Source organism: Syngnathus floridae, chromosome 21, assembly GCF_059516105.1.
Source record: "Syngnathus floridae isolate MCC-2025c chromosome 21, RoL_Sflo_1.0, whole genome shotgun sequence".
NCBI lineage: Eukaryota > Metazoa > Chordata > Actinopteri > Syngnathiformes > Syngnathidae > Syngnathus > Syngnathus floridae.
Window position 1 is genome coordinate 1,591,149 of NC_142433.1, and position 22,500 is coordinate 1,613,648.

The following is a 22,500-nucleotide window of genomic DNA, read 5'->3' on the forward strand; positions in this document are numbered from 1 at the left end:
TGTGGCGGATGATTTAAAAAAAAAAAGTACCATAGAGCATTTTAATATGTGGAAACTCTCAAGCTTTGCTTGGCTTTGACCTGCAAACGTTCAGGGTGTAACCCACTTTCGGAGGTTATGTTGATTTTATTTTCCGTATTGCGTCCCTTCACACATAGCGCATAATGTCAACCTTTGAGGGAAAATGTCATGTGGGATGGACAATTGTTTGCTTGATGTACTCAAAATGTAGATGGAACGTGGTTAGGACTTTAAAGGGGTTTTCTGTTTTGAGATTCTCTCAACCTGCTTCCTCCCACATTCAAGAAACACGCATGTTGTGTTAATTAAAGACTCGCAATTGGCTCTATGTGAGTGGGAAATCCTTTTCTAACAAAGACAATCAGTAAAAAAAATGCATATGCATGTGAAATAAGTCACGGAAAGCTCAAGTAGGCTAACTTCATTTTTATCTGTTTTAAGTTTAGAACGAGTAAAAAGTCTGAGCTTTCAGATAAAACCAAAATCAACATTGATGTGCAAATTTTACAATTCACATTTACAATATGAATTTTTGTAAAGCGCTTTGTTATGGCAAAATATTGCTAGTTAAAAAAAAAAAAAGCACTGTAATTTCACAAATAGTTTGTTGAAATGCGCCCTGTGATTAACTGGCCATCAGCCCAGAAGAAAAAAAATCCCAATGAGGTAAATGTAATGATGCTTGAAAAAAAAAAAAACCCGACAGATGTTGCGGTCCAATCCACGTAAACCTGTCAGAGCCGCACTAAATTTGCGTAATAGGATCAGAGAAGTTTCTCCATCTAACGGCACGTCGCAAGTAATGCTGTTCTGTAATCATTGGGCCAACTTAAACACAGGCCTGCTCCAGAAGCGTGCGGCCCCTGCCCCAGCCCGGCCCCGGCCCGGCCCAGCCCGGCCCAGCGGGAGCAGCCCCAAAAGGGCGTCGCCACCGTGCCAATGTGGACTCTTGTGGTGGCGGCAGGATGCTCCAAAAGTAAGAGAGGCTCTTCAGCTTGAAAGGAAGGGAGGGGGGGAGAAAAAAAAACGTAAGAGGGGTGGGGGGGACCAAAATATCCTGAAAGTTGCATCTATAATTGGCCTTGCTTTTTATGTGTGAGCGAAGGATAGGCCACCTCGTTTTTAAAGCAGTAGCATGAAAGCCAACACCCCTCCTTCCCACCCCCACCACTGTTCTGTTCTGTTCCCTCCTTCCCTCCCTCCCTCTCTCCCTCCGCAAGGTTCTTTCAAGCCATCTCACATTTTTAACTGCACACTGGATTTTCACCCGGGAATATTTCAACACAATTTGACGCCACTTTAGCGCAATTTGGATCAAGATGCTGCGGGCCTGCTGATACGGGCGGGAAGGGCCTGGGGGCAAGGGGTCGCACTTTACGGGGCAGGTAAGAACAACTCTTAAAGTTTTTTTGTTTTTTTCCTCCCAAAAAAACCCATGTTTTTAATTTAAATTAATTAACCGCCTATTTTTCTTTTTAATGACTTTCTTTATCTTTTTTGCTGGGTTACAATGACGAAAAAAAACCTGGTTCACATGACGCCTCTGTTAAATGCATCTTCGCTTGCATTCCCAAGTCAACCATTGACAGAAATGGAAAGGAAATGGGAACAAGCATAAAGATTCATTTCCAGCAACGCTCACTTGTTGACAGAAGTAAAAGAGCTTGATTATTGCTTGAACATATTGCAGGCAAGACTACTGACAAACCTGTGTGTGTTTTTGGAGAATTGCCTGGCGTTCCCAGACAAATTGGCGGTAATTAGTTGCTTTAACCTGCCCAATACACTGAATAGCGCCAGTGAAACCAAAATAACCAAATGGACCATCAGATAAGAAGAGCAAATAATCGACTCCACCTCCAATTTGATTTTATGACTTAGCGACTGTAACCCAAATCGGTGTTAGAAAGTGAATTCTAAATTCTATAGCGATCACCTCGGACGTGAGGCATCTTTTCCAGAAGGGATGAGACTGTTATGGCTACGAGCGCTCACGCATTTGGCGCATCACAACCCAAAAGTCCAAACAGGGTTTTGTGTTGATGTGACACATTTGTGTCATTGCCACACAGGCAGGCATGCATAAGATGCTCCTACTGTATAATCTTCCACAATGGTGAAAAAGCCAGAATCACCTCTGTGGATTTCTAATTGCAGCCAGTCTAAAAAACTGCAAAGTCATATTTTCTTTTTCTGTTTTTTGGACATCGTCAAACTAGTTTGGCACATTTTCCCAACAATTTTTGGTGAGGCCAGTTTCCTTTGGGAGGCTCGTGTATTTTGGTCGTAGGTATTATTATCCCAAGAATAGAGGACATCCTTTGCCAAAGTTCAGAAACTGGACAGCAGATTAGAAGACAAGGCAGAAAACAAAATCAAAATTTGGTCCCAGTTACATTTGGCTGCTCATGTAAGGTTAGCATTGCTACTGTATGTGTTTCAAAGGACCAGAGACTTGCATGGTGCTCGTAAAATAAGGAGAACTAAACCAAGACCAAGATGAAATTCCGACTGGGCTGTAGGATCACACTGGTCTTGGTCATCCTGGCCGTGACTCTTTCTGGAGAGACAGCAGAAGCTCAGAGGGCAGGTAAGACAATTTAGGCTAGGTTTAGTTAAGGACGACGTTCATGTCTCTTTTATTGGCATCAGGGTGCAAAAACGTCCACTACGACTTGGCCTTCATCCTGGATACCTCGTCCAGTGTGGGCAAGGAGAATTTTGAGAAGATCAGGCAATGGGTGGCCAACCTGGTGGAGTCTTTTGACGTGGCTCCAGACAAGACCCGAGTGGCCGTGGTTCGCTACAGTGACCGGCCCACCACAGAGTTCAACCTGGGGAGATACGGGAGCCTGGAGGAGGTGAAGGAAGCCGCCAGGAACATACGCTACCTGGGGGGGAATACAATGACCGGAGATGCTATCAGCTACACCACCAACAACATCTTTTCGGAGCAAAACGGAGCGAGGCCTCCCGCCAAAGGGATCCAGAAGGTGGCCATCTTGCTTACGGACGGCCGAAGTCAGGATTACGTCCTGGAGCCGGCCCGGGCGGCCGCCCAGGCTGGCATCAGGATGTTTGCGGTGGGCATCGGCGAAGCACTCAAGGTGGAGCTGGAGGAGATTGCGGCAGAGCCAAAGAACGCCCACGTCTTCCACGTGACGGACTTCAACGCCATCGATAAAATCAGGGGGCGGCTCAGGAGGAGGCTGTGCGAAAGTAAGTCACTATGTTTACAATTTTGCACTTGGAAAAAGATTTGACTACTTGGCAATGAGAGAGAGACAGATTATCAAAAGTGTACACACCCCTGCCTGTTCAAATGTAACCTATAATCTATACAACTCAACTGAAATTGGACAGGTAGCACAAATACAGAGCAGAAATGGTGTGTTTGCAAAAGTGTGCACACCCTTAAATGTCAGAAAAGGCTTATCTGAATATGCTAGTCGTCTTCCTTTGGATCACAAATGATTTGATTCTTCCTAGCAACAAGTGGTCAGTCTATACCGCTGTGTCTACATATTTTTCTTTGTCGTGCATACTTTTTGTCGCGTACCTCAGTGGTTGGTGCCCGACTATTTCTCCCCATATAAATACACCACAGAGAATGATGGATGCGTTCTAGTCCAACACATGAAAATTCCTGCCGAAAATAACCCCGGGAGGGAAGAAAACGAGGCCTTGTTTCTTAGGCGACAAAGAGGAAATGCACGACTAATTTTATCGGATCAGATTCTCGGGTTTCACTGTAACCTATCACTGAATTGTGTCACTAAGCTAAAAAAAATCGGAATGTGGTTCTTTGAAAGCTCAGCTATTCATTTCAAAGCATCTGCCCTTTAACCTTGCATAACTGACCCCTTGGGTGGCGGCAATTCCTAAATGTAGACGACAGCGGGAGGTGAAGTTTTCCCTACCAGCAAGTTTTTATTTCCGTAATCTCTGAAACGACCACAAGTGAGCCTGTAAGTATATCAGCGGTGGAGTCGCTTGAGCAGTGCAGGCTATTTTCACCCGGAAAATTACAGCTCTCCTTCTTTTAAGTGTGTCCGCCCTGACGTCAGCGTTCAATTACCTTATAGTCAATACTTGCAACAACAAAGAATCATCGTATGTGACGACGCAATTGAACAGGACAGAAATGACCAAATGAAATCCAACAATCGAAATTCTAAGTAATAGCAAGAGTTGAATGAATACATAGATGTGGAGTTGTTGTAAAAATCAATATTTAGCTTCTGCTGATCAAATAAATCGGCAAACGTGTTTGAAATATTCCCTTCCATAGTGCAAGCTTTTTTTGCATTGCTACCATTTTAACTCGCAACCGGATCTTTAAATTATAGCCTGCAGGGCCACAAGTGCAGGGAGTAGCTCGGCCGTTCGTGTCCGGCGTGCCGAGTGTCATGGCAGCGCGACTTCCAAAGCGGTGACGCTCACTTGTGCAATTTCTGCTGGGAAACAATAAAATGGAATGAGTAGAAATGATAAACCATAGGTCAGAGTTGATTAAAATTTCATAATCGAAGTAATTGTCTAATGGAAATTAAGACCCATGCATGCAGTGAGCACAAAACCCTTCCCACTTGCTAATGCTAATCAAAGCTAACACTGCAGCTCTGCATACCTTATGGCTGGATTGCAAAATTGCAATTAAACCTCTTGCTCGCAAACACAGAAACAAGCAGTTAAGAAAATAAATGACTTTTTTTTATAAATGAATCATTGCTGCTATTGTCAAGAAACACATGTTGTGTTTTCACAAAATGTCCAAGTCAAATTTATATGTTTGTTTTGGCTTAAGAGAATCAACAGGATGTGTTTTTGGGTAACAGAGCTGCCGTCTTTACACAAATAGCAAACCTGCCATTAGATTCCACCGGTGTTGTCTTTCCTTCTGTCATCGCAATGTGTAAAATACGTTTGCGTGGAAACATAAGACTGGCTTTGGAGTGGGCCCCCTTGCACTGGACCAAAACAACCTCCTCTGCTCTCAGACAGTCAAAGGGCATTCGTCTGTTCTCCACGTCACCTGTTAGAGGGTCGAGGGGATTTCTCAAAACATCACAGTGACGCCTGTTCAAAATGGGAATATTTACTGAAAAGTTTTTGTGCCATGTTTAATGTAAAACTATCAAATTTGTTATATTGAAGTAAGGTGAGGAGCTTCGTTTAGTGGTTTGCCGCGATATTGGCATCTATGGGCAATCAGTGACCTTTTTTGGTTAAATCTATTGTTTTGGATAAGTTGTGCCATCTGAAAATTATGTTTTAATAATAATAATTGCTTTATCTGCATGCTAACATGTGTCTTTTCCCCTTCAGACGTATTATGTCCGAACATGAAGGTGCAACCTGATCGCTTTAAACAAGACAGCCCAAGTTATGGCCTTCAACAAGTTCCAGGTATGTGCAAAACAAACAAATACAACTCTCAGAATGAGACCAAGTAGTTCAACACCACTAGAAACTACAAACATGATCATTCATACTTAATATTCATAGCTGTTATGTTAAATCATATGAAATGATGCAGGTGTACCTAATGAAATGTCTGGTGCATGCTTACTGTCTGTAGCATGTTCATGAACTTTTCATGTAAGCTGTGTGCCATTGAGACGTACGCTTTCCAAATAGGAAAATGACTTGATATCAGCACTCGAATACTCGTAGGACTTCTAAAACGGTTGAACTGTACTCTGGGATCGACTCCCCCTTTTCCAGTTAAACCTTTCTCAGAACCCTTGGACAGCATTTCTCCAGAAAGTTGGGATGTTGTTACACAAGTGTCTTTCGGGGCGATGCGAGTTCCTGTCTGGATCTCCCACCCACGTGCATCACATCGAGAGAAAAAACAGATGCATGGACTTAACTTGCGCTCCTGCTACCATTGTGGAATGAGAGCTAGTTTTTGCAGGGGGAAATTATTCACCCACTCGTAGTAGCCTGTTTCCCCCTTGAGGGGTCATTAATTAAGATGGGTTCTATTCTTTAGTCTTAGATCAGGCTCATTATATTATATTTTACAATATAATAATATAATAAATTTAATAAATATAATACATTTTATATTATTTATATATTATTTTTGGCTGATTCTATTTTCTCAGCCTTCATAACATTCCAATCAAGCCCTGCTGTCAAGAAACATGCTCAGAAACTCAAAAAGGAATGTTCTGCTTTTCTAGTGCAAATTTTAGATTAGTTTACGTATCAGGTTGTGACCACTAAGGCAGCGGCGGTTTATTCCAGATTTGTATTCACCGTCTGGTCGGCCCCTTCCGTCTGAACGTGCTGCATGGCCGCGTCCGCCAGTGCGTGAACTCATCTGGCGTTTCCCCGCAGATTCCCCCCCCCCCCCACCACCACCTCTCCCAAGAAATGGTCGTTTTCCTAGCTGTCCAAAATAACTTTTTCCGACTTGATTATACAGCGTGCATCGCCAGTCCAAATTACAACTCTGAGCAACGAAGGCCTCCAAACAACCACACGGAGGCGGGTGGCGTGGTGTGCAAGTTTGCACAATGCAAACCGGTGACCTGCAAACAGGAAAGCCAGCTATGCATGCAATGGCGCTATGTGCCGAAAAAAAAAAAAGCTATAAAGGTCAAATCAGACAGCTGGAAAGACTTATCAAAAAAAAAAAAAAAAAGCTAGATAAATTGTAACCTTTTGTAACCCCGCCATGGATTTACAATTCATACTAATGTGAGGAATTCACAAGATGGCTGTCGGGTCATCTGGAAAAAATAGTCAGGGGCATCAGCAGCTGTTGTCATAGCAACGGCGTTTGTTTATTTTATGAGGGAGTGTCCACTCCACGCTGCACGAACGTATGGTCTGTGGTCACACCACTTCAAGCGACAAACTCGCACACACGTGCACTTAAAGGCAGTTTAGCCGTGATAGTGACTCGTTTTTTCCTCTCGCTTATAACACATAAACCAATGTTTGACACTGACGTCCGTTTAAATCCTGACTTGACCTCAATGCTGGGGAATGACGTATGTGCGCTTCTCCTGTGTTCTCATGCATGCAGGCTTCGACCTGATGGAGTACTTCAGTGTCCGAAATATTCTGGGTACCAGACAGGACGAGGGTCAGAGTGCGTACGTTCGGCTCGGCACCATGCCTATCGTACAGCAGACGGAGTAAGTTGCCCAATTTTATTAGCCCCCCCCAGGGACTTTTCACACACATAGGTTCGAAATGCACACAGGATCCAAAGTTCTCAAGGCCACCCTCAAACTTTACATGTGATGAATCATTAGAGATGATAATATACACTATTATTTGTAATGGTGCAAAATGTGCTTTCCTTCCATAGAGGCGTGTACCCTCAGGGGCTGCCAGATGAGTATGCCTTTGTGACGACGTTTAAATTCAGGAAAACCTCAAGACGAGAAGATTGGTACCTCTGGCAAATCTTTGACAAATATGGAATCCCACAGGTGGGTCACAAATGCAATAAATTCTCCATTATTATGCTTTTGACAAATGTTGAGGTTGACTCAGGTCTGCTCACTCCACTTGAATTATTATTATTATTATTATTATGACTCTATTTTTAAGACTTTTTCTGAGCTGATTGGATTTCATTTGAATTGTTGCTACAATTTCAGAATGAATTTTAGAGTGTGAATATTCTAGCACTCAAATTAGCCACCTTTAAATGTCTTCTGTCCGTCCTGTCAGGTGTCCATCAGGCTGGACGGTGAGAACAAGGCGGTGGAGTACAACGCGGTGGGCTTGACCAAAGACGCCGTCCGAGTTGTGTTCAGGAACTCGGAAGTGGACAACCTGTTTGACCGCAACTGGCATAAGATAGGCCTGAGCGTGGAGGCCAAGACCGTTTCGCTCTACCTGGACTGTCAACTCATCCAGACGCTGCCCATCGGCGACAGGGAGGACATCGATATCCAAGGAAAGACGGTCATTGGGAAGCGATTATACGACAGCGTGCCTATTGATGTGAGCGTCTCCGCAAAGCGTCCTCAATCTGAATAGGCGGCAGCGTCGCTCACGTGTCTCTTTCCGGCGCAGTTTGACCTCCAGAGGATGGTTATCTACTGCGACTCCAAACACGCCGAGCTTGAAACCTGCTGCGATTTACCCAATGGGCCTGTGAGTACTCATCTTGTGGATTGGAGGTTATTTTGGGCCTGCTTGGTGTGGCTTCCAGTGAAATATTGCAATATCCAGTAATATCCTGACATGCAACCACAGCTCGTGTTTTCTAACCAAGCTTCTCAAGATGAACTTTTTGCACGCCCCCCCCAAAGAATTTTTATCCGTTTTTCAATATATAGTGCAAATGACATATCTTGTCTCAATCCAGTGCCCTAAAAAAATTGCGACCGAGGCTCCTCCCATCGCGATCCCTACTCCGACACCAACCTCAGCGGAGCAGCAGCGAGGCCCTCAAGCGAATTGCTCCTGCCCTGCTGGAGACAAGGTGAATGACTTCTTTCCTTCTGCTCGTCCTCCTGACTTATAATCCCGCAAGGCTTTTGTTCTTGAATGGTTTTTGATTCCTCGCAGGGAGCAGCTGGCGCACCGGGCCGTGTCGGTCTCAAGGGTGAAAAGGTCTTCTGCAGCAATCCCTTAGTCATAGTTTGGTAAAATAATTTATGGTGTTGTTTCAATGTCTGGACTATTTTTACAGGGTGAAGTCGGCCCTCGAGGTGCCTCCGGTCTGCCGGGCCTTAGAGGAGAAAAAGGAGAAAGTGTAGGAAAAAAAACAATTAAAGATAGAATCATTCATTTGAGTGCCAAACACACAAGTCATTTCCGAGCGCATGCTTCCCTTCTGTCTCTTCTGGCTTTCTGCCAGCCTCGATAATAATTAATCCCTGTCGATTAATTATTTGCAGGGCAAAGTCATCTCTGGTAGAGGTGAAAGAGGTGAGAAGGTAAGTCAACCTGTCGCTCACGGCGCTCGCTCGCTCGCTGCATGGGCCTTATTAAACACCATTTCCTAGCAGCATGCGAGCTCATTAACAACATGTTGCAAAATATCTCATGCAAACATCCCAAATAGACATTTATTGACGACAGCATGAATTGCATGAAAAAACTACCTTCATTTTTCATTTTTCCATGCACCCCCCTTCTTCAGCCATATAGCTGGGCACAATTTGTTGCTTAAACAGCAAAAAATTGTGACACAAACCAGGCCTGCACTGCGGCTTAAAAAAAAAAAAAAAAAACAGCCATTTCGGTCATTGAGTTGCACGGGAGTGAAAGTGAACTTATCCTGCTTTCACTGCCTCTAATTGCACCTTTCAGCGGCGTACTCACAAGGGCAATCCCCTTGTGAGCGGAGACAGTCTTTATCCTAATCTGGGATGAAAGAAATGACGTGTGTTCAAATTACAGTCTATACGTTTGACCTTATTCGACCTTAAAGCCATTACTCCAAGACTTTTTTTTTTTCTTAAAGATCCAGGTAGTAAATCCATAGCAGGCTTCAATAAATCATAGCAAGATGGAGTTTTGACATGTCTGTGTGTGTCTAACCCCCCTCCTAACCAACTTTGACTTTTGTGGCGCTAACAGGTCGTGACAGCACGCCGTCGTCTCCCCGCATGCCCGAGCGAGTGTGGCTCCGTGTGAATAACGCCAATTTTGTTTTAACAGGGCGATAGAGGCAGCATAGGCTTGACAGGTGCCCCCGGTCAAAGAGGAGAGAAGGTCTGCCATTGCTGAACCTGGACTCGCAGCCTGTTTGCTTTGTAAATCCAAACAGCTTGCTGACCCGTCCTGACTTTTTATTTTTCTCTCCACGATGTGACAGGGAGTCAGCGGTATTCCCGGTATCGACGGTGAATCTGGAGACAAAGGCGAAAAAGTAAATACTTGTGTGGATTTATTTTGAGATTGAATTGAAAGTGGTACACGTGTTTGTTTTATTGCTTGGATAGGGAGAAGCTGGGCGGGCTGGCATTCCAGGACTTCCTGGTCTGATTGGAGAAAAGGTGGGTGATCCACGTTCACAATAAAATCAATATCTGTAGCATCAACACTACTGATTTGGTGCTAAGCAAACAATTTAAGGTGAGCTGAGGAGCTCCATTTAGACAAAGGTAATCCTTTGGCGCCCTCCGATGGCAGTTTTAAGCAACGACAAACCCTAACACTTGTTACAATCAAATGATTGTGTTTTTGTACAATTCAGGGCGTTCAAGGTGACGCAGGTTATCAAGGATCACCAGGACCTAAAGGCGTCTCCGTGAGTGTCTGCATTCAATTATTAATTATGATAAGTATTGTAAGATTTCTTTTTGTGTTGTCTCGTAGGGTGTCGATGGGAAAAAAGGTGAAAAGGGATCAACAGGACAAAGTGTGAGTGATGCTGCATTTGTAATCTGCACCTTTACTTAGTTTCATTTTATTTTTTTGAAAATGTTTTCTCACTTGGCTTCTTACTCCGACTTTTTTGAGTAATACACTCATAAAATATGCAATCCGGCCGTGGGAACAGGTTCCTTGTCCACGCATCTGGTAAAACGATGAAAAGGTGAAGTTAAACAAGCACATTTTGTGCTCCTGCCTGAGGGCCAGTGAGAACGAGAGCGGTTCCTCTCGGACATAAAATGGCGTAAACAGATGTGACTTGTTTGATTCACTCATCCCACTTCCCGTCCGCTTTGCATGTGGGGGCTTATTTTGGCTGCAGTGCAGCTCATTCCCAAACGCTCAGATACTTTGTTGACGGCTGAGGTTTCGGCAAACAACGAAAACACCTCAATCACCGCCATGCGAGAATGGTCGAGCCACCTGTCAGCCGCCACTTCGTCTTGACCCTTGATGCCTTTGCCACATGGCGACGACGGGGATGTGGAGCAGGTTGTCAGCATACTGAAATGCCATCAAAAGCTTTTCTTGGTGACACGTTCCGCATGAGCTGCCTATCGTTGCTGCAAATTCAGCAATATTTTTTTCTTTGGGTCAAGAGTAAGAAAGTCCTTGAGAAAGTGATGAAGACACTTGAAGTCATTTACCTGACCTCTTTTTTCATCTCTCACTGCGGAGTGACTACGCTCGCGTTTTTGTGTTATAAAAGAAGTACTTTGGCACCAACTTGTGGTGTTTTAAGGAATTATGATGAATTAAGTTGAGCCAAATGTAGTGCTTTGGCGCCATTTACTGCCATCTTGGTGCCAGTCATCGTGAATTGAAGCGCTTCATTGGGCTTTGCTGCCATCTTGTGACAGCTTGATGTGCTTTGACGCCATCTCTCTTTTTTAGGGTGAGCGCGGCTTGGATGGATTACCCGGAAAACCTGGATTTCACGGCAAAGACGTACGTTGTGAATAAAGTGTGGAGGATTTGCGTCTTGTCGGCGTCATCATATTTTTTTTCTAAATTGTTCAGGGCTTAAGGGGACAGGCTGGCTTACCCGGGGCCAGTGGGGTCAAAGGTGATAAGGTACGTCTCCAACAATAATGTCATAATACACATCTCTAAATCATTTCATAAAAGCAGGCTTGTAAACACTCCAGACATTCCTCTGTCTGTTTTGGTACCATCCAAAGTCAGCACCCTCATTTGTCTGCGACTTTCTTCGTCTGGTCACGCCCATGCGCACACATTGTCATGGGGAACTACTCGTTATCATGTCGCCCGAGGAAATGTTGACATGATGTTCCTTTTTTCTTCTTGCGGGAACTCTCTTGTAGGGGGAGCAAGGAATTCCCGGATTACCCGGTGATGTGGTCAGTACCAAAATTACCCACATACACATTCGAATAAATAAGTGACAACTAATCATTTATTTCCCCATAGTTCCAAAAAGAGGGTCTAAGAGGAGAAAAGGTGAGTTGCCATCATAATACAATTTTCTACGTGCTAATAATCATGTGAACAATTTCAGGGAGAACTTGGGCTTCCAGGGCCTCCTGGGGCTGACGGCCCACCAGGACCACCTGTAAGGATTGATTTCATTCTTCCGGCATGATTCCTTTTGGGGAATGTTCAGATGCATGCGGATGCTCACGAAGGCACCGATGTAACCGAGCTTTCTGCTTCAAAGGGTCCTCCGGGTCGACAGGGGATACCAGGGGAACCCGGGGAATTTGGGCAAAGGGTAAGAATTGTTTTTTTACAACTTGTCTCTTCATCCATTATTAAGGAATTGTGTGAAAAATCCCATCATATGCACCATCATTCAGATCTGCACCAAAATTATTCCCTGACCGATTCCTTTCTAAGGCCGTGCTCCACAAGGGAACGAAGCTAATTGCTAGCAAACAAACAACCTTGAGATCTCCAGTTGGATGGTTATCCTCTCCTGAGATGTTCTCCGGCAAACCAAACATGCGGCCCGTGACAGCAGGCAGAGTTTAATCTCGTTGCTAAATGAATCGTAGCCCACAGAGACGATTTAGAAAACCTCAATGTTAATTCTTTGTGCTAATTAATGAACAGTGTGTTCTTTTTATGTAGCATCCACCAAGTGGATCTTTGGTCCCAGTGGTTTTCAACTTAAAACACTGACAATAGTAACTTGCAGAATACAAATGAGGACAGAGACTTCTTCCAGACAAGTGGATCTCAAATTGTGTTATAGGGGTTCCCTCTAGTGGTATGAGAAATAATGAATACAGTTCAGTTGTATTTAACTTTTTAATCATTCATTTTAATGCAACCTTTAAGAACATTTTGTTTTTAAACGTTTTCCTTTTTTTCTGCCTATATTGCCATTCAATTTGTGTATAATGCTTAGAGAGCAGTATTTTTTTTTACTTGATATAAAAAGTTTGAGAACTCCTGACCACTGAGTGCTGTTAACTTTATAAACATGAAAATATGCTGCAATTCATTTTATTGTAGCTGCTCCACTAATGAGTCATTTTTTCTTTTCCTAAGCAAAAATGTATTTTCCGTCATTGTTTTTTTCTTCTTAATTTGTCTTCCAGGGAAAAAAGGGTGAAAGTGGATTGCCCGGAGTGGACGGACTCCCCGGACCGATCGTAAGGACGTGTTTCATTTTCATAGAATTAAGCAATGCGCAAGAACAATGTAAATTTATTTCATATTTTAACACTGCGGGTTGCTCAATTATTCAAAGTGGTAAAAAAATAAAAGACTTGCTTCTCTGGAGGGGGTCGTTGAGCTTCAAATTAACTTTGCAGGTTGTGCCAAATAATTTTGCTGCAGGCTTTCACTTGTAACTTTTATTCAGGTTATAAATGTTTATTTTGCAGGGTCCAATAGGTCCACTGGGACCGCCGGGGAAAAATGGCAACACCGGCCCACCTGTAAGCAAACATAATTCTCTATTTATTTATTAATAATAACAAGACACAGCATATACCTGACTGGTTTATTTGATAATTTCCTTTTTTCATTTGAAAGGGTCTGCCGGGTGAAATTGGATTTTCCGGCAAACCTGGCGAGGCTGGAAAGCCTGTGAGTTGAAGTTAAATTATTAAATTTAATTAAATAAACACTGTAATATTTCATGTCTGTCACCTTCAAAAGGGTGTTCCCGGTAAGGATGGGCAGGACGGTGCTCCTGGAAACGATGGCGCTATGGTTCGTGTCATTTTTAGTTCAATTACATTGTGCAACTTCAATTGAGGCATATTTGGGCCGTACAGTACCAAGTATGACTTGTTTGATTTCTTTTAAGGGGCCCAGAGGAGAGCGTGGAACGGATGGTTTTCCTGGCAAAGCTGGACCAAAGGTGCTATGGCGACTCACTATTTTTATTTTTTAATACGACTTTCTCGTTATGCAAATCTCACAATTTAATGTCCATGTGATTCCCCTCAACACCTTCCAGGGAGATGACGGGCCTCCAGGACCAAGAGGGCCTCCAGGGGAGCGAGTGAGTTGATTTTTTTCCCATTATATGTTTTTTCTTTAATATTTTGAATTTAGAAACTAAGTTTTTTATTTTTTGAAACAGGGATTGGCTGGCCCACCTGGTGTAGCTGGTGCTGATGGAGCAAGAGGAGAGAGGGGAAGTCCTGTATGTAGAGTATATATAAATATATATATACGAAAATAAGAATGAGAATTTAAATGATTGATTCCGTTTTATTTGCTGTATTAGGGTGACAGGGGACAAGAGGGCCCTTTTGGCCCAAAAGGTGAAAAGGGTGACAAGGTAAAGAAATTGTCATTGTTTAATCGACAAATCAAGTTAATCTTGCTGTAATTGATTTCACACGATTGTCTTCTTCTTCTGCTTTCAGGGTGAAGTAGGAGACAGGGGACTGCCCGGCGTGCCTGGAAATGTAAATTGCATTGAATGATATTCCCCAAAAATATAAATCAAATACATTGGGATTTGTTTTTCTTCTCAGGTAGCGGAGGTCATTCCTGAGCCGGGTGAACCTGTAAGTTGACAACAATACCATGAAAAAAAAAAGTTTCTCTCCAAACAGAATGATAAAATATTTAAAGGTACACAAAAGTGACAATGGTCCATTTTTTATCAAGGGAAAACCAGGAGAAAAAGGAGAGAAAGGGGACCAAGGAAAAACTGGAGAAATGGTAAGATTTTGTCAATACATATTTTTATACGTATTACAGACGGTTTTTTTTTCATTTGACGTCTCTAGAGTATTCCTGAAACTATATTTGTTGCAATGTGCAAAATGATCCACGAGATGTCACTAAAGACACGTTAAGAAACCTCATGAATTTGTATTGCTCACAGTTGGACAAGACAGATACTGATAAATAATAATAATAATAATAATAATAATAATAATAATAATAATAATAATAAAATAATAATACTTGTCATCATTTTTTACATTTTTTTGTCAATAACATATGCAAAGTTTTATTAAAGCATATTCTTAAAATGAAATAGACAGAGTACAAATGGAAGAAAATAAATTGCTCAATTAAATCAAGCGTGCTAATAAATATACTCTGCCTGAAGGGCCCAAGAGGATTACCTGGCGAGCAAGGCTTTAAGGGTCCACCTGGACTACCGGTAAGACTTGGCTCCTTAAAACCACAAGAGCAAAAATTAAAAAGAGTCATTAATCAATCAATTAATCATATTTGGGTTGACCTTTCTTCCTTGTTAGGGTTCAAAAGGAGACACGGGACTTCAAGGAGAGACAGGACGTGTTGGGGACCCCGTGAGTTGAAAGTGAGAAGCCTAATAATAGTGCATAGTATAGTAACCACTAATGTGTTTGCTGCTACAGGGGCCTCCTGGTGTGGCTGGTCCTCAAGGGCCTCGAGGGCTCCCAGGCAATGTGGTAGGTCTTCATGCACAATTTGATGTGTGACTAAACACAAGTCTCGCTTTATAATGGAATTGCTTTTTTTTTTTAGGGCATACCAGGCATCGTTGGGCCTCCTGGTCCTGCTGGAGAGAGAGGAGACAAGGTCATACATTTCATATCCAAACTCCTCATCAGTGCTCCTGGATAAACAACAAATCATTTCCATTTTGGTTAGCAATATATCATCATGAAAAATGTATTTTCTTTAGGGGGAATCAGGCAAACCAGGGCAAGCAGGTCAACGAGGACTCCCCGGAGAGCCTGGTTTGATTGGACCCCAAGGACCAACAGGGAAGGGGAAAGATGGACTACCTGTAAGAAATAGATTATAAAATTGTTTTATTGTTACAGTTTGCAGTATTCCACCTGGCTCATAGAAGCGTCAGTAAATGTTCATCCATCATTTATTTATCGTCTGCTACCACAAAAAAAAAAATTCTTCCACATGTGCTGTGCATATATGTTGAACCGCAACACAACAAGCCTGAGTTGGCACATTTTGTGCTGCGGCACACCGTATGCCTCCATCCCTATTTTTTTTCCCACCTCAGAGGTGCTGACGAAGCGCAGGCAAACAGGAAGCTCGCTTAGTTTTCATTTATTTATTTCATTCTTCTTTTTACAGCAGCCAGGTGCGGCCCAGAGGCCTCGCCGTTGCCGTTTATGTGCATTGAGGAATGAACTCGTACACACTTTCTTATGCCAATGCCTAATGATTTAGTCTTAAGAGCTTTATATGAGGCGTTTGTGTTTCCGAGATGTTTAATTGACCTCATTTGTGATATGACAGGGGGAACCGGGACCACGGGGAAATGACGGACCCCCAGGGCCAAAGGTAATAGGATTTTATCTTTCTCTGTGTATGCTCAAGGGTGGACACAGTTGAACACAAGTGATGCAGCAACACATGTAGACAGGCATGTATTATTTATCCTCAGTGAAGAACTACTGCTATTACTACAGCTCACATACTTTACTGAGGATGAGGAGAGTGGCTAATACATTTGGTTTGTGTCTTTCAGGGTCCCCCGGGATTAAGAGGAGAGCCAGGCTTACCAGGGGACAGGGGCTCCCCAGGGGAAGGCAAAACAGGACCTCAGGTATGATGGCCAAAACAAACTATTTTTGTTGTACTGTGCCGGTCATATTTAGATCATCTTTATAGTAACTACCGTCTTTGTCTTTTTATAGGGGCCCCCTGGAAATAATGGGGATCCCGGACCACCTGTGAGTTGAATTTCAGGATTTTTTGCATTTATTTTAGTTTTGTACTATCTTATGTTGATATCAATATTATTTGATATTATTTTTGTTATTATTATTTATAGTTTTCATCTCATTTGTTTTCTTTCCTGTTTTTCAGGGCCTCAGGGGCTTGCCCGGCATAGCTGGTCCTGACGGACCTGCGGGGCATAACGTGAGGCGACACTTTTATTATTTTTTTTTATATGGACTCAATGTGCTTTCAATGTGTACATGTAATCGACCACTTTATCCTCCTTTTAGGGAGTACCGGGAAGGCCAGGCGAGAAGGGATCACCTGGAGAACCTGTAAGAATGGATCAAATGACCTAAAGAATGTATTTATTTATTTTCAGTGACAATTCAGTTTGATACCTTATGATCATCTTCTCTAGGGAAAAGCAGCAGACCTTTCCGACATCAAACTTAAGGTATGTACAGCTGCTTGTTTTGAGAGAGTTATTGTACAGTCAAAACTAAAAGCTTCTCTTTTTTTTTTTGCATCATTTAGGACATTTGCTCAGACTGCCCAGCAGGTCCTCCTGGACAAGCAGGTGTCCCGGGACTGCCGGGCGATAAAGGACAACAAGGACCTCCTGGGAAAGATGGTCAAGATGGCTATCAAGTAGGACACAGTCGTTTGTATTCTGCATTAATATCAGCTTTGCCTTAATGTAAAGTCAATGGAATGTGTGTTTGCATGTGAGTGCATTCATTAGACCGAAAATGAGGCATGAGGTCCAAGTTACTAATGTGTGCTCATCAATCAAAGTACGCCCAGACGCAGTCTGCATCATTTGTCGAGCCTCCTCCAGGGGCACTAGTGAGCAATTAGGCCATGCTTAGTCTTCCAGGATAAGACTGATTGTCTGCTGTGTCATTACAGGGCGCACCGGGCCTACCGGGACCTCAAGGACCTCCCGGAGTTGATGGAGGAAAGGCAAGATGACACATTAACGCTTTTCCTTATTGCTGAGATGAGCAAATACTTTTGTTTTTGGCTCACATTTTTCAGCAGATTTTTAAAATAAATCAGTTTGTCAATTTATCCATACAGGGACTTAAAGGTGACCGAGGTACTTCTGGAATGCCAGGAGATAAGGGAGAAAAGGTGAACAGACAAACGTTTTTTACCTCAATATCTTGCATATATTATGGTTGAGTCATTTCTTTTTTATTTCACAGGGTCACCCTGGACCTCCAGGTCATCCCGGTCCTGCTGGAATGACGGGCACAGCGGTAAATCGCTCTTTTGTCTAATACATGCACCAAATAGTCTCAGAAGCTGTGCAACGTTGGCTTGATTTGAAAAAAAAACTTTTATGTTCAGGGCAATGATGGACAACCTGGTCCTCCTGGTCCACAAGGACCTCCTGGAGAGAAGGTGAGTCCAAAATCTTATACTTTCCCACTTATAAAAGCGACATATCATTAGTCTGCAGACCTGCTTTCCTCAATATAGGTCAGACCGTGTAATGTGCCGAGTTACGCTGTCTAGTATTCCCTTTTTCTTTTTAATGACTCTTCCTATCTGTTTTAATAGGGCAAAGAAGGTCTCAAAGGGATCCAAGGTCCTCCGGGTCTTCCTGGCGCGATTGTAAGAATTATGATGCAGCAGCCAAACTATAAACAACTGCAGTCTGATCCAAACTATTGCTTGATGACAATCCATTCCACTTAACTGCAGGGTCCACCTGGCAAAATAGGAAAAGATGGTATCCAAGGTGAACAAGGAGAACCTGTAAGTAGAACATTTTAGCCTCGTTTCATGTCACCTGACAGAAACTGTGATGATGCGAGTCATTTTTTTTATGCCAGGGCAAACAAGGTGAACCTGGACCACTTGGAAACCCCGGTCTCCGTGGACTCCCAGTAAGTAGCCTCCATAAACGGAACCTGTGTAAAAGACCACAAAGGCAGTGAGTTGACCACTATCTCTTTCTATTCAGGGCTTCAAGGGTCACAGAGGAGAACCTGGTCCTCCTGGGTCAAAGGTGAGCAAAGCAACAAAAATATAGAAAATTTTTATAATACTAATGATACAGATTTAAAATTCTAGTGTTCCTAAACAGAATTTACTCCGTAAACAAATACAGTGCTGCTCAGCCTCTGGTTAGCGAATGTCATGCGATGATTTCATGCATCAAACAGGGAGAAGATGGAAAAGCTGGATTACCTGGACGGGATGGCAAACCTGGAAAGGAGGTACCGTGTGTTTTATTTATATTATTTAATAAACTGTCTGTCAGGACTAGTCTGTCATATGAAAAATAGAAAGTGTACTTTATTTCCCTCCAAGAGAAGTGGGAAGCATAAAAAGCTTGTAATAAAGGAAAAAATGTAGTCGTGCCTCACAGCCACACTGTATAGTAGAGATAAATATTAGGCCATAGAAAATCCTGGCCTGTTCAAACTGCATAAAATATTCTTCAGGCTGCAGCATTGCTTCCCGACATCTTCTGGAATCCAGCCCAGCGATGATTTAAGCAAGCTTGGAGCAGAACGCCAAAATAATCTTTAATCATGTCTATATTTTACCGTGGAGCCGCTGCTGGAGCTTTCTACATTATGAGATTTTTGTCCCATTTATTGTCAAGAGTCGACAAGCTCGCTTTTATCCCGTCGGCGCTCACACTTAAAAGCCGGAGAATGTGTATATTGGCAAACTGTTGTTTTGTTGTGGCAGGGTCAAAAGGGGCCTCCTGGACCTGAAGGACTCATTGGACCAAGAGGCGAACCAGTGAGCATGAACACACCACTCAGCACATCATGTCAAGTGGAAAGAGGCATGCAGTACATTTATGGAACCGAGTCCATCATTTTTCTTTCTTGGTTTGTTTTCTTTCTAGGGCAAGCAGGGTGAACCGGGACCGTCGGGTAAATCAGGTCTCCCAGGAACTCCGGTGAGTTGTCTGTCAAAGCGCCACCGTTCTGCAAACATAGCAATTCCCATTGTTTATTTTTACAACCTCTTTGCCATCGCTCAGGGTTTGAGAGGGGAAAGGGGAGAACATGGAAATCCAGGATTACCAGGCTTCAGTGGGCCTAAGGGGCCTCCGGTAAGTGTCTGGAAATTAAAAGATCTAATCTACACAATACTGACATTTTTGTTCATTTTCCAGGGTCCTCCAGGTCCTGTTGGTCCAGAAGGAAAACAGGTAGTTCACACCAGTGGTTTATATTTCTTAATGTCCAGTACATATTGCATTTTTTTTAAATACATCTTCGGGGTCTTGTAGGGAGTCCCAGGCCGACCTGGCGATCGTGGCCTTAAGGGGGAAAAAGTAAGTACGGGGATTTTGAGTTAAGTTCTGCCAAAAAAACACACCTCACAAATCTATTATAGGGAGACGGGGGCATTAAAGGTGATAAGGGACAATCTGGAGAACCAGGCATACCAGGAAATACAGGACCACCTGGCAGAAAGGGCCACACTGGGATGATGGGCATGTCAGGACCACCAGGTGAAGTGGGATCTCCTGGGCCACAAGGACCTTCTGGGAATCCAGGAATACCAGGACCCAGAGTAAGTATCACAAAGCGTTGTGAATAATTCAGTCAACCGGAATCAACTGCATCTCCTCAGGGAGAGTCCGCATCAGTGGAGCAGATGAGAAGGCTCATTCAGGAGGAATTGTCCAAGCAATTGGATGGTGAGGCAACAGCTTCACATCATATCTGAAGAGTCCATTTCCTGATGGAGTCTTTCTTTTGTGCTTCTAGCCAAATTGGCCTACCTCATGGCTCAGATGCAACCAGCCCATGTGAAGAGTTCCGCGGGTCGCCCGGGAGCACCTGGCCTTCCGGGTAAAGACGGCAACCCCGGGCGACCTGGCCCACCCGGGGAACCGGGCATGCCTGGACTGAACGGAGGCGAAGGATCGAGGGGACCCGCGGGTCCCAAAGGTAGCGGCCCGCAACTAAGACTTTCCGATGACACCATCCACTGACCCTATTTGGATTCCTTTTAGGTGAAAGAGGTACTAAAGGAGACAAAGGAGATTCTGGGGTTGGTGAAAGAGGAGAGCAAGGTCCTCCTGGTGCAATAGGTAATATCACAACTAAAAACATTCACACTAGACCAGTGGTTCTTAACCTTGTTGGAGGTACCGAACCCCCAAGTTTCATAGACGCGTTCACCGAATCTCTCTTCAGTGAATAATAAAATTATTTTTTATCAAATTCAAGACATAGATGTTTTTTACTGGTGCACAAAATGAGCCGTGCATGACAAAACCAACACAATGCATGAACTCACAACATCCCTGCAAATCAGTGTGACTTCTACTGTTGCCTTTGCAAGACTAGTTCAGATATCACCGATTTATAAATCAGGTGTGCAGTGCAGGCTCTGCCGAACCCCTGAGACCGACTCAGCGAACCGCTAGGGTTCGATGGAACCCAGGTTAAGAACCACTGCACTAGACGCCTCTCGATTGCTGCTAAAGCGATTCCGTCTCCCGACCACAGGCCCGGCTGGTATGCCGGGTTATGGGAAAGACGGCAGCCCGGGACAATCCGGAGCCCAGGGGGAGCCAGGAAATCCCGGCCCCACCGGTCAACCGGGCCCTCCGGGACCTACCGGGCAATGTGACCCCTCCCAGTGCGCCTATTACGCCAGCCTTGCGAACAGACCTCACACCAAAAATGTCAAGGGGACTTAAAATTAAAAGAGCTTGAAGTACAGCTGTATTTATGAACATTGTAGCGTCTGACTAAAGAAGATTTTGGGGAGGGTTCCAACCTCACCTTTGGAGGACTGACGATTATTCTGTGTTTTCTTTTTGCAAATGATGGGGGATTGGATGCCAAGGACTTTTGAAGATGGAATGTGGGGTAAAGAGGGCAGCTAAATATGTTTTCCTGACTTGCATGCTTCTTGTCAAATATATCAGGAGCGGATAATGCAAGTCTCTCCAGGTATGTCAAGCTCGAGATTTCTCTCACTGCTCGTTGCTCAATCTGTTAGGTAACCGCTTGGTATCGGGTTTGGTATTTTGCTAGTATCGGGTGGGGCGGGACTTTGGCAAGCCATTTTGAATTGTTAGGCGGTATTGACAATGATTGTTTGTGGGAGTGATGGTGGAGCACTTTTGTGCTTCTTATGTAGCCTTGAATGGGATCATTCTGCCCCGCTTGTCCAAAATGGAGGTAAGTAGTACTATCCGCTTTTTGATATGCTTTAACTTTTAATGTTGCAATAAATCGACGGCCATGCAACTCGCCTCCCAAACTCCCAACTCATTTATTTGAGCTTGACTACCTCTGGGTGAGATTGGGAGAGTTTTGAATTCCAAAATGTGGTTTGCTATATAAAGAAATGATTTGGGATTCAAAGGGAATGGCGCTTTTTTTTCTAAGCAATTTTCATTTATTGAAGAGGAACAACTTGCGACATTGCTATTCATTTTTTTTTTTCTTTTCTGAGAGGCTTGTTGCTTCAAAGCGCTTTCTCATGTGCCACTTTATGACTTAGTGTTAGGCCTTTTAAGAGCTCCCGCCAACGGGCCCAAGTAAGCTAATTTATTTGTCCACCAGTATATTTATAGACTTCTCTCTTTTTTTTTAATAGATTCCATTTGGCTTTTACATCGGTTCTTAGAAAAATAAACTCAAAGAGCAATTTTCAACCCAATTTAGAAGGTCAAACAATTAAAGTACTTTTAATGGTCTTGTACTTTAAAAAAAAATGGTTTATCCTCCTTCAGACATGCACAAAACACAGACCCATTTAGTGACCTTTGCTAATTAAAAGAATATATCCCAAGTGCTTTTATTCCACAATATATTGATTTTTTTTTTTTTTTTTATCTGGTGAAAATGGTGCTAAGATATTTTTAAAAATAGTAGCATATTGTAATGATTTGAAAGACTCATGTAATGTACTGTACTGGAATAAATTCATCCCAAACCACGTTGGCAGAGTTTAATTGTGACGAGGCTACGGCTCGGCTAGTTTTGTTATGGTCATCAAACA

The 22,500-nt window shown here is 43.3% G+C and overlaps 1 protein-coding gene across 2 annotated transcripts; it reads left to right on the forward strand.

Annotated features, from left to right (window-relative positions):
- The first annotated feature begins 2,464 nt into the window (after positions 1 to 2,464).
- col22a1 (collagen, type XXII, alpha 1) lies at positions 2,465 to 22,437 on the forward strand. Of its 2 annotated transcripts, XM_088365068.1 has the most exons (64): positions 2,465 to 2,611; positions 2,674 to 3,240; positions 5,350 to 5,430; positions 7,064 to 7,175; positions 7,352 to 7,475; positions 7,720 to 7,995; positions 8,068 to 8,148; positions 8,363 to 8,479; positions 8,566 to 8,610; positions 8,690 to 8,752; positions 8,898 to 8,936; positions 9,664 to 9,717; positions 9,821 to 9,874; positions 9,948 to 10,001; positions 10,202 to 10,255; positions 10,324 to 10,368; positions 11,275 to 11,328; positions 11,401 to 11,454; positions 11,706 to 11,741; positions 11,812 to 11,841; positions 11,900 to 11,953; positions 12,059 to 12,112; positions 12,945 to 12,998; positions 13,233 to 13,286; positions 13,384 to 13,437; positions 13,510 to 13,563; positions 13,661 to 13,714; positions 13,814 to 13,858; positions 13,940 to 14,002; positions 14,087 to 14,140; positions 14,229 to 14,270; positions 14,340 to 14,372; positions 14,476 to 14,529; positions 14,927 to 14,980; positions 15,078 to 15,131; positions 15,201 to 15,254; positions 15,331 to 15,384; positions 15,491 to 15,595; positions 16,072 to 16,116; positions 16,304 to 16,381; positions 16,473 to 16,508; positions 16,645 to 16,698; positions 16,788 to 16,832; positions 16,919 to 16,954; positions 17,035 to 17,148; positions 17,410 to 17,463; positions 17,581 to 17,634; positions 17,709 to 17,762; positions 17,854 to 17,907; positions 18,067 to 18,120; positions 18,211 to 18,264; positions 18,342 to 18,395; positions 18,473 to 18,517; positions 18,675 to 18,728; positions 19,210 to 19,263; positions 19,373 to 19,426; positions 19,511 to 19,582; positions 19,646 to 19,681; positions 19,763 to 19,807; positions 19,870 to 20,049; positions 20,110 to 20,176; positions 20,247 to 20,429; positions 20,495 to 20,572; positions 20,994 to 22,437. In XM_088365068.1, the coding sequence occupies exons 1-64, from the start codon at positions 2,521 to 2,523 to the stop codon at positions 21,185 to 21,187; spliced, it is 4,869 nt and encodes a 1,622-aa protein (XP_088221194.1). In that variant the 5' UTR covers positions 2,465 to 2,520; the 3' UTR covers positions 21,188 to 22,437. The 2 variants fall into 2 exon arrangements, with proteins under 2 accessions (XP_088221194.1, XP_088221195.1); XM_088365069.1 differs by lacking the exons at positions 8,566 to 8,610; positions 8,690 to 8,752; positions 8,898 to 8,936; positions 9,664 to 9,717; positions 9,821 to 9,874.
- The last annotated feature ends 63 nt before the right edge of the window (positions 22,438 to 22,500 follow it).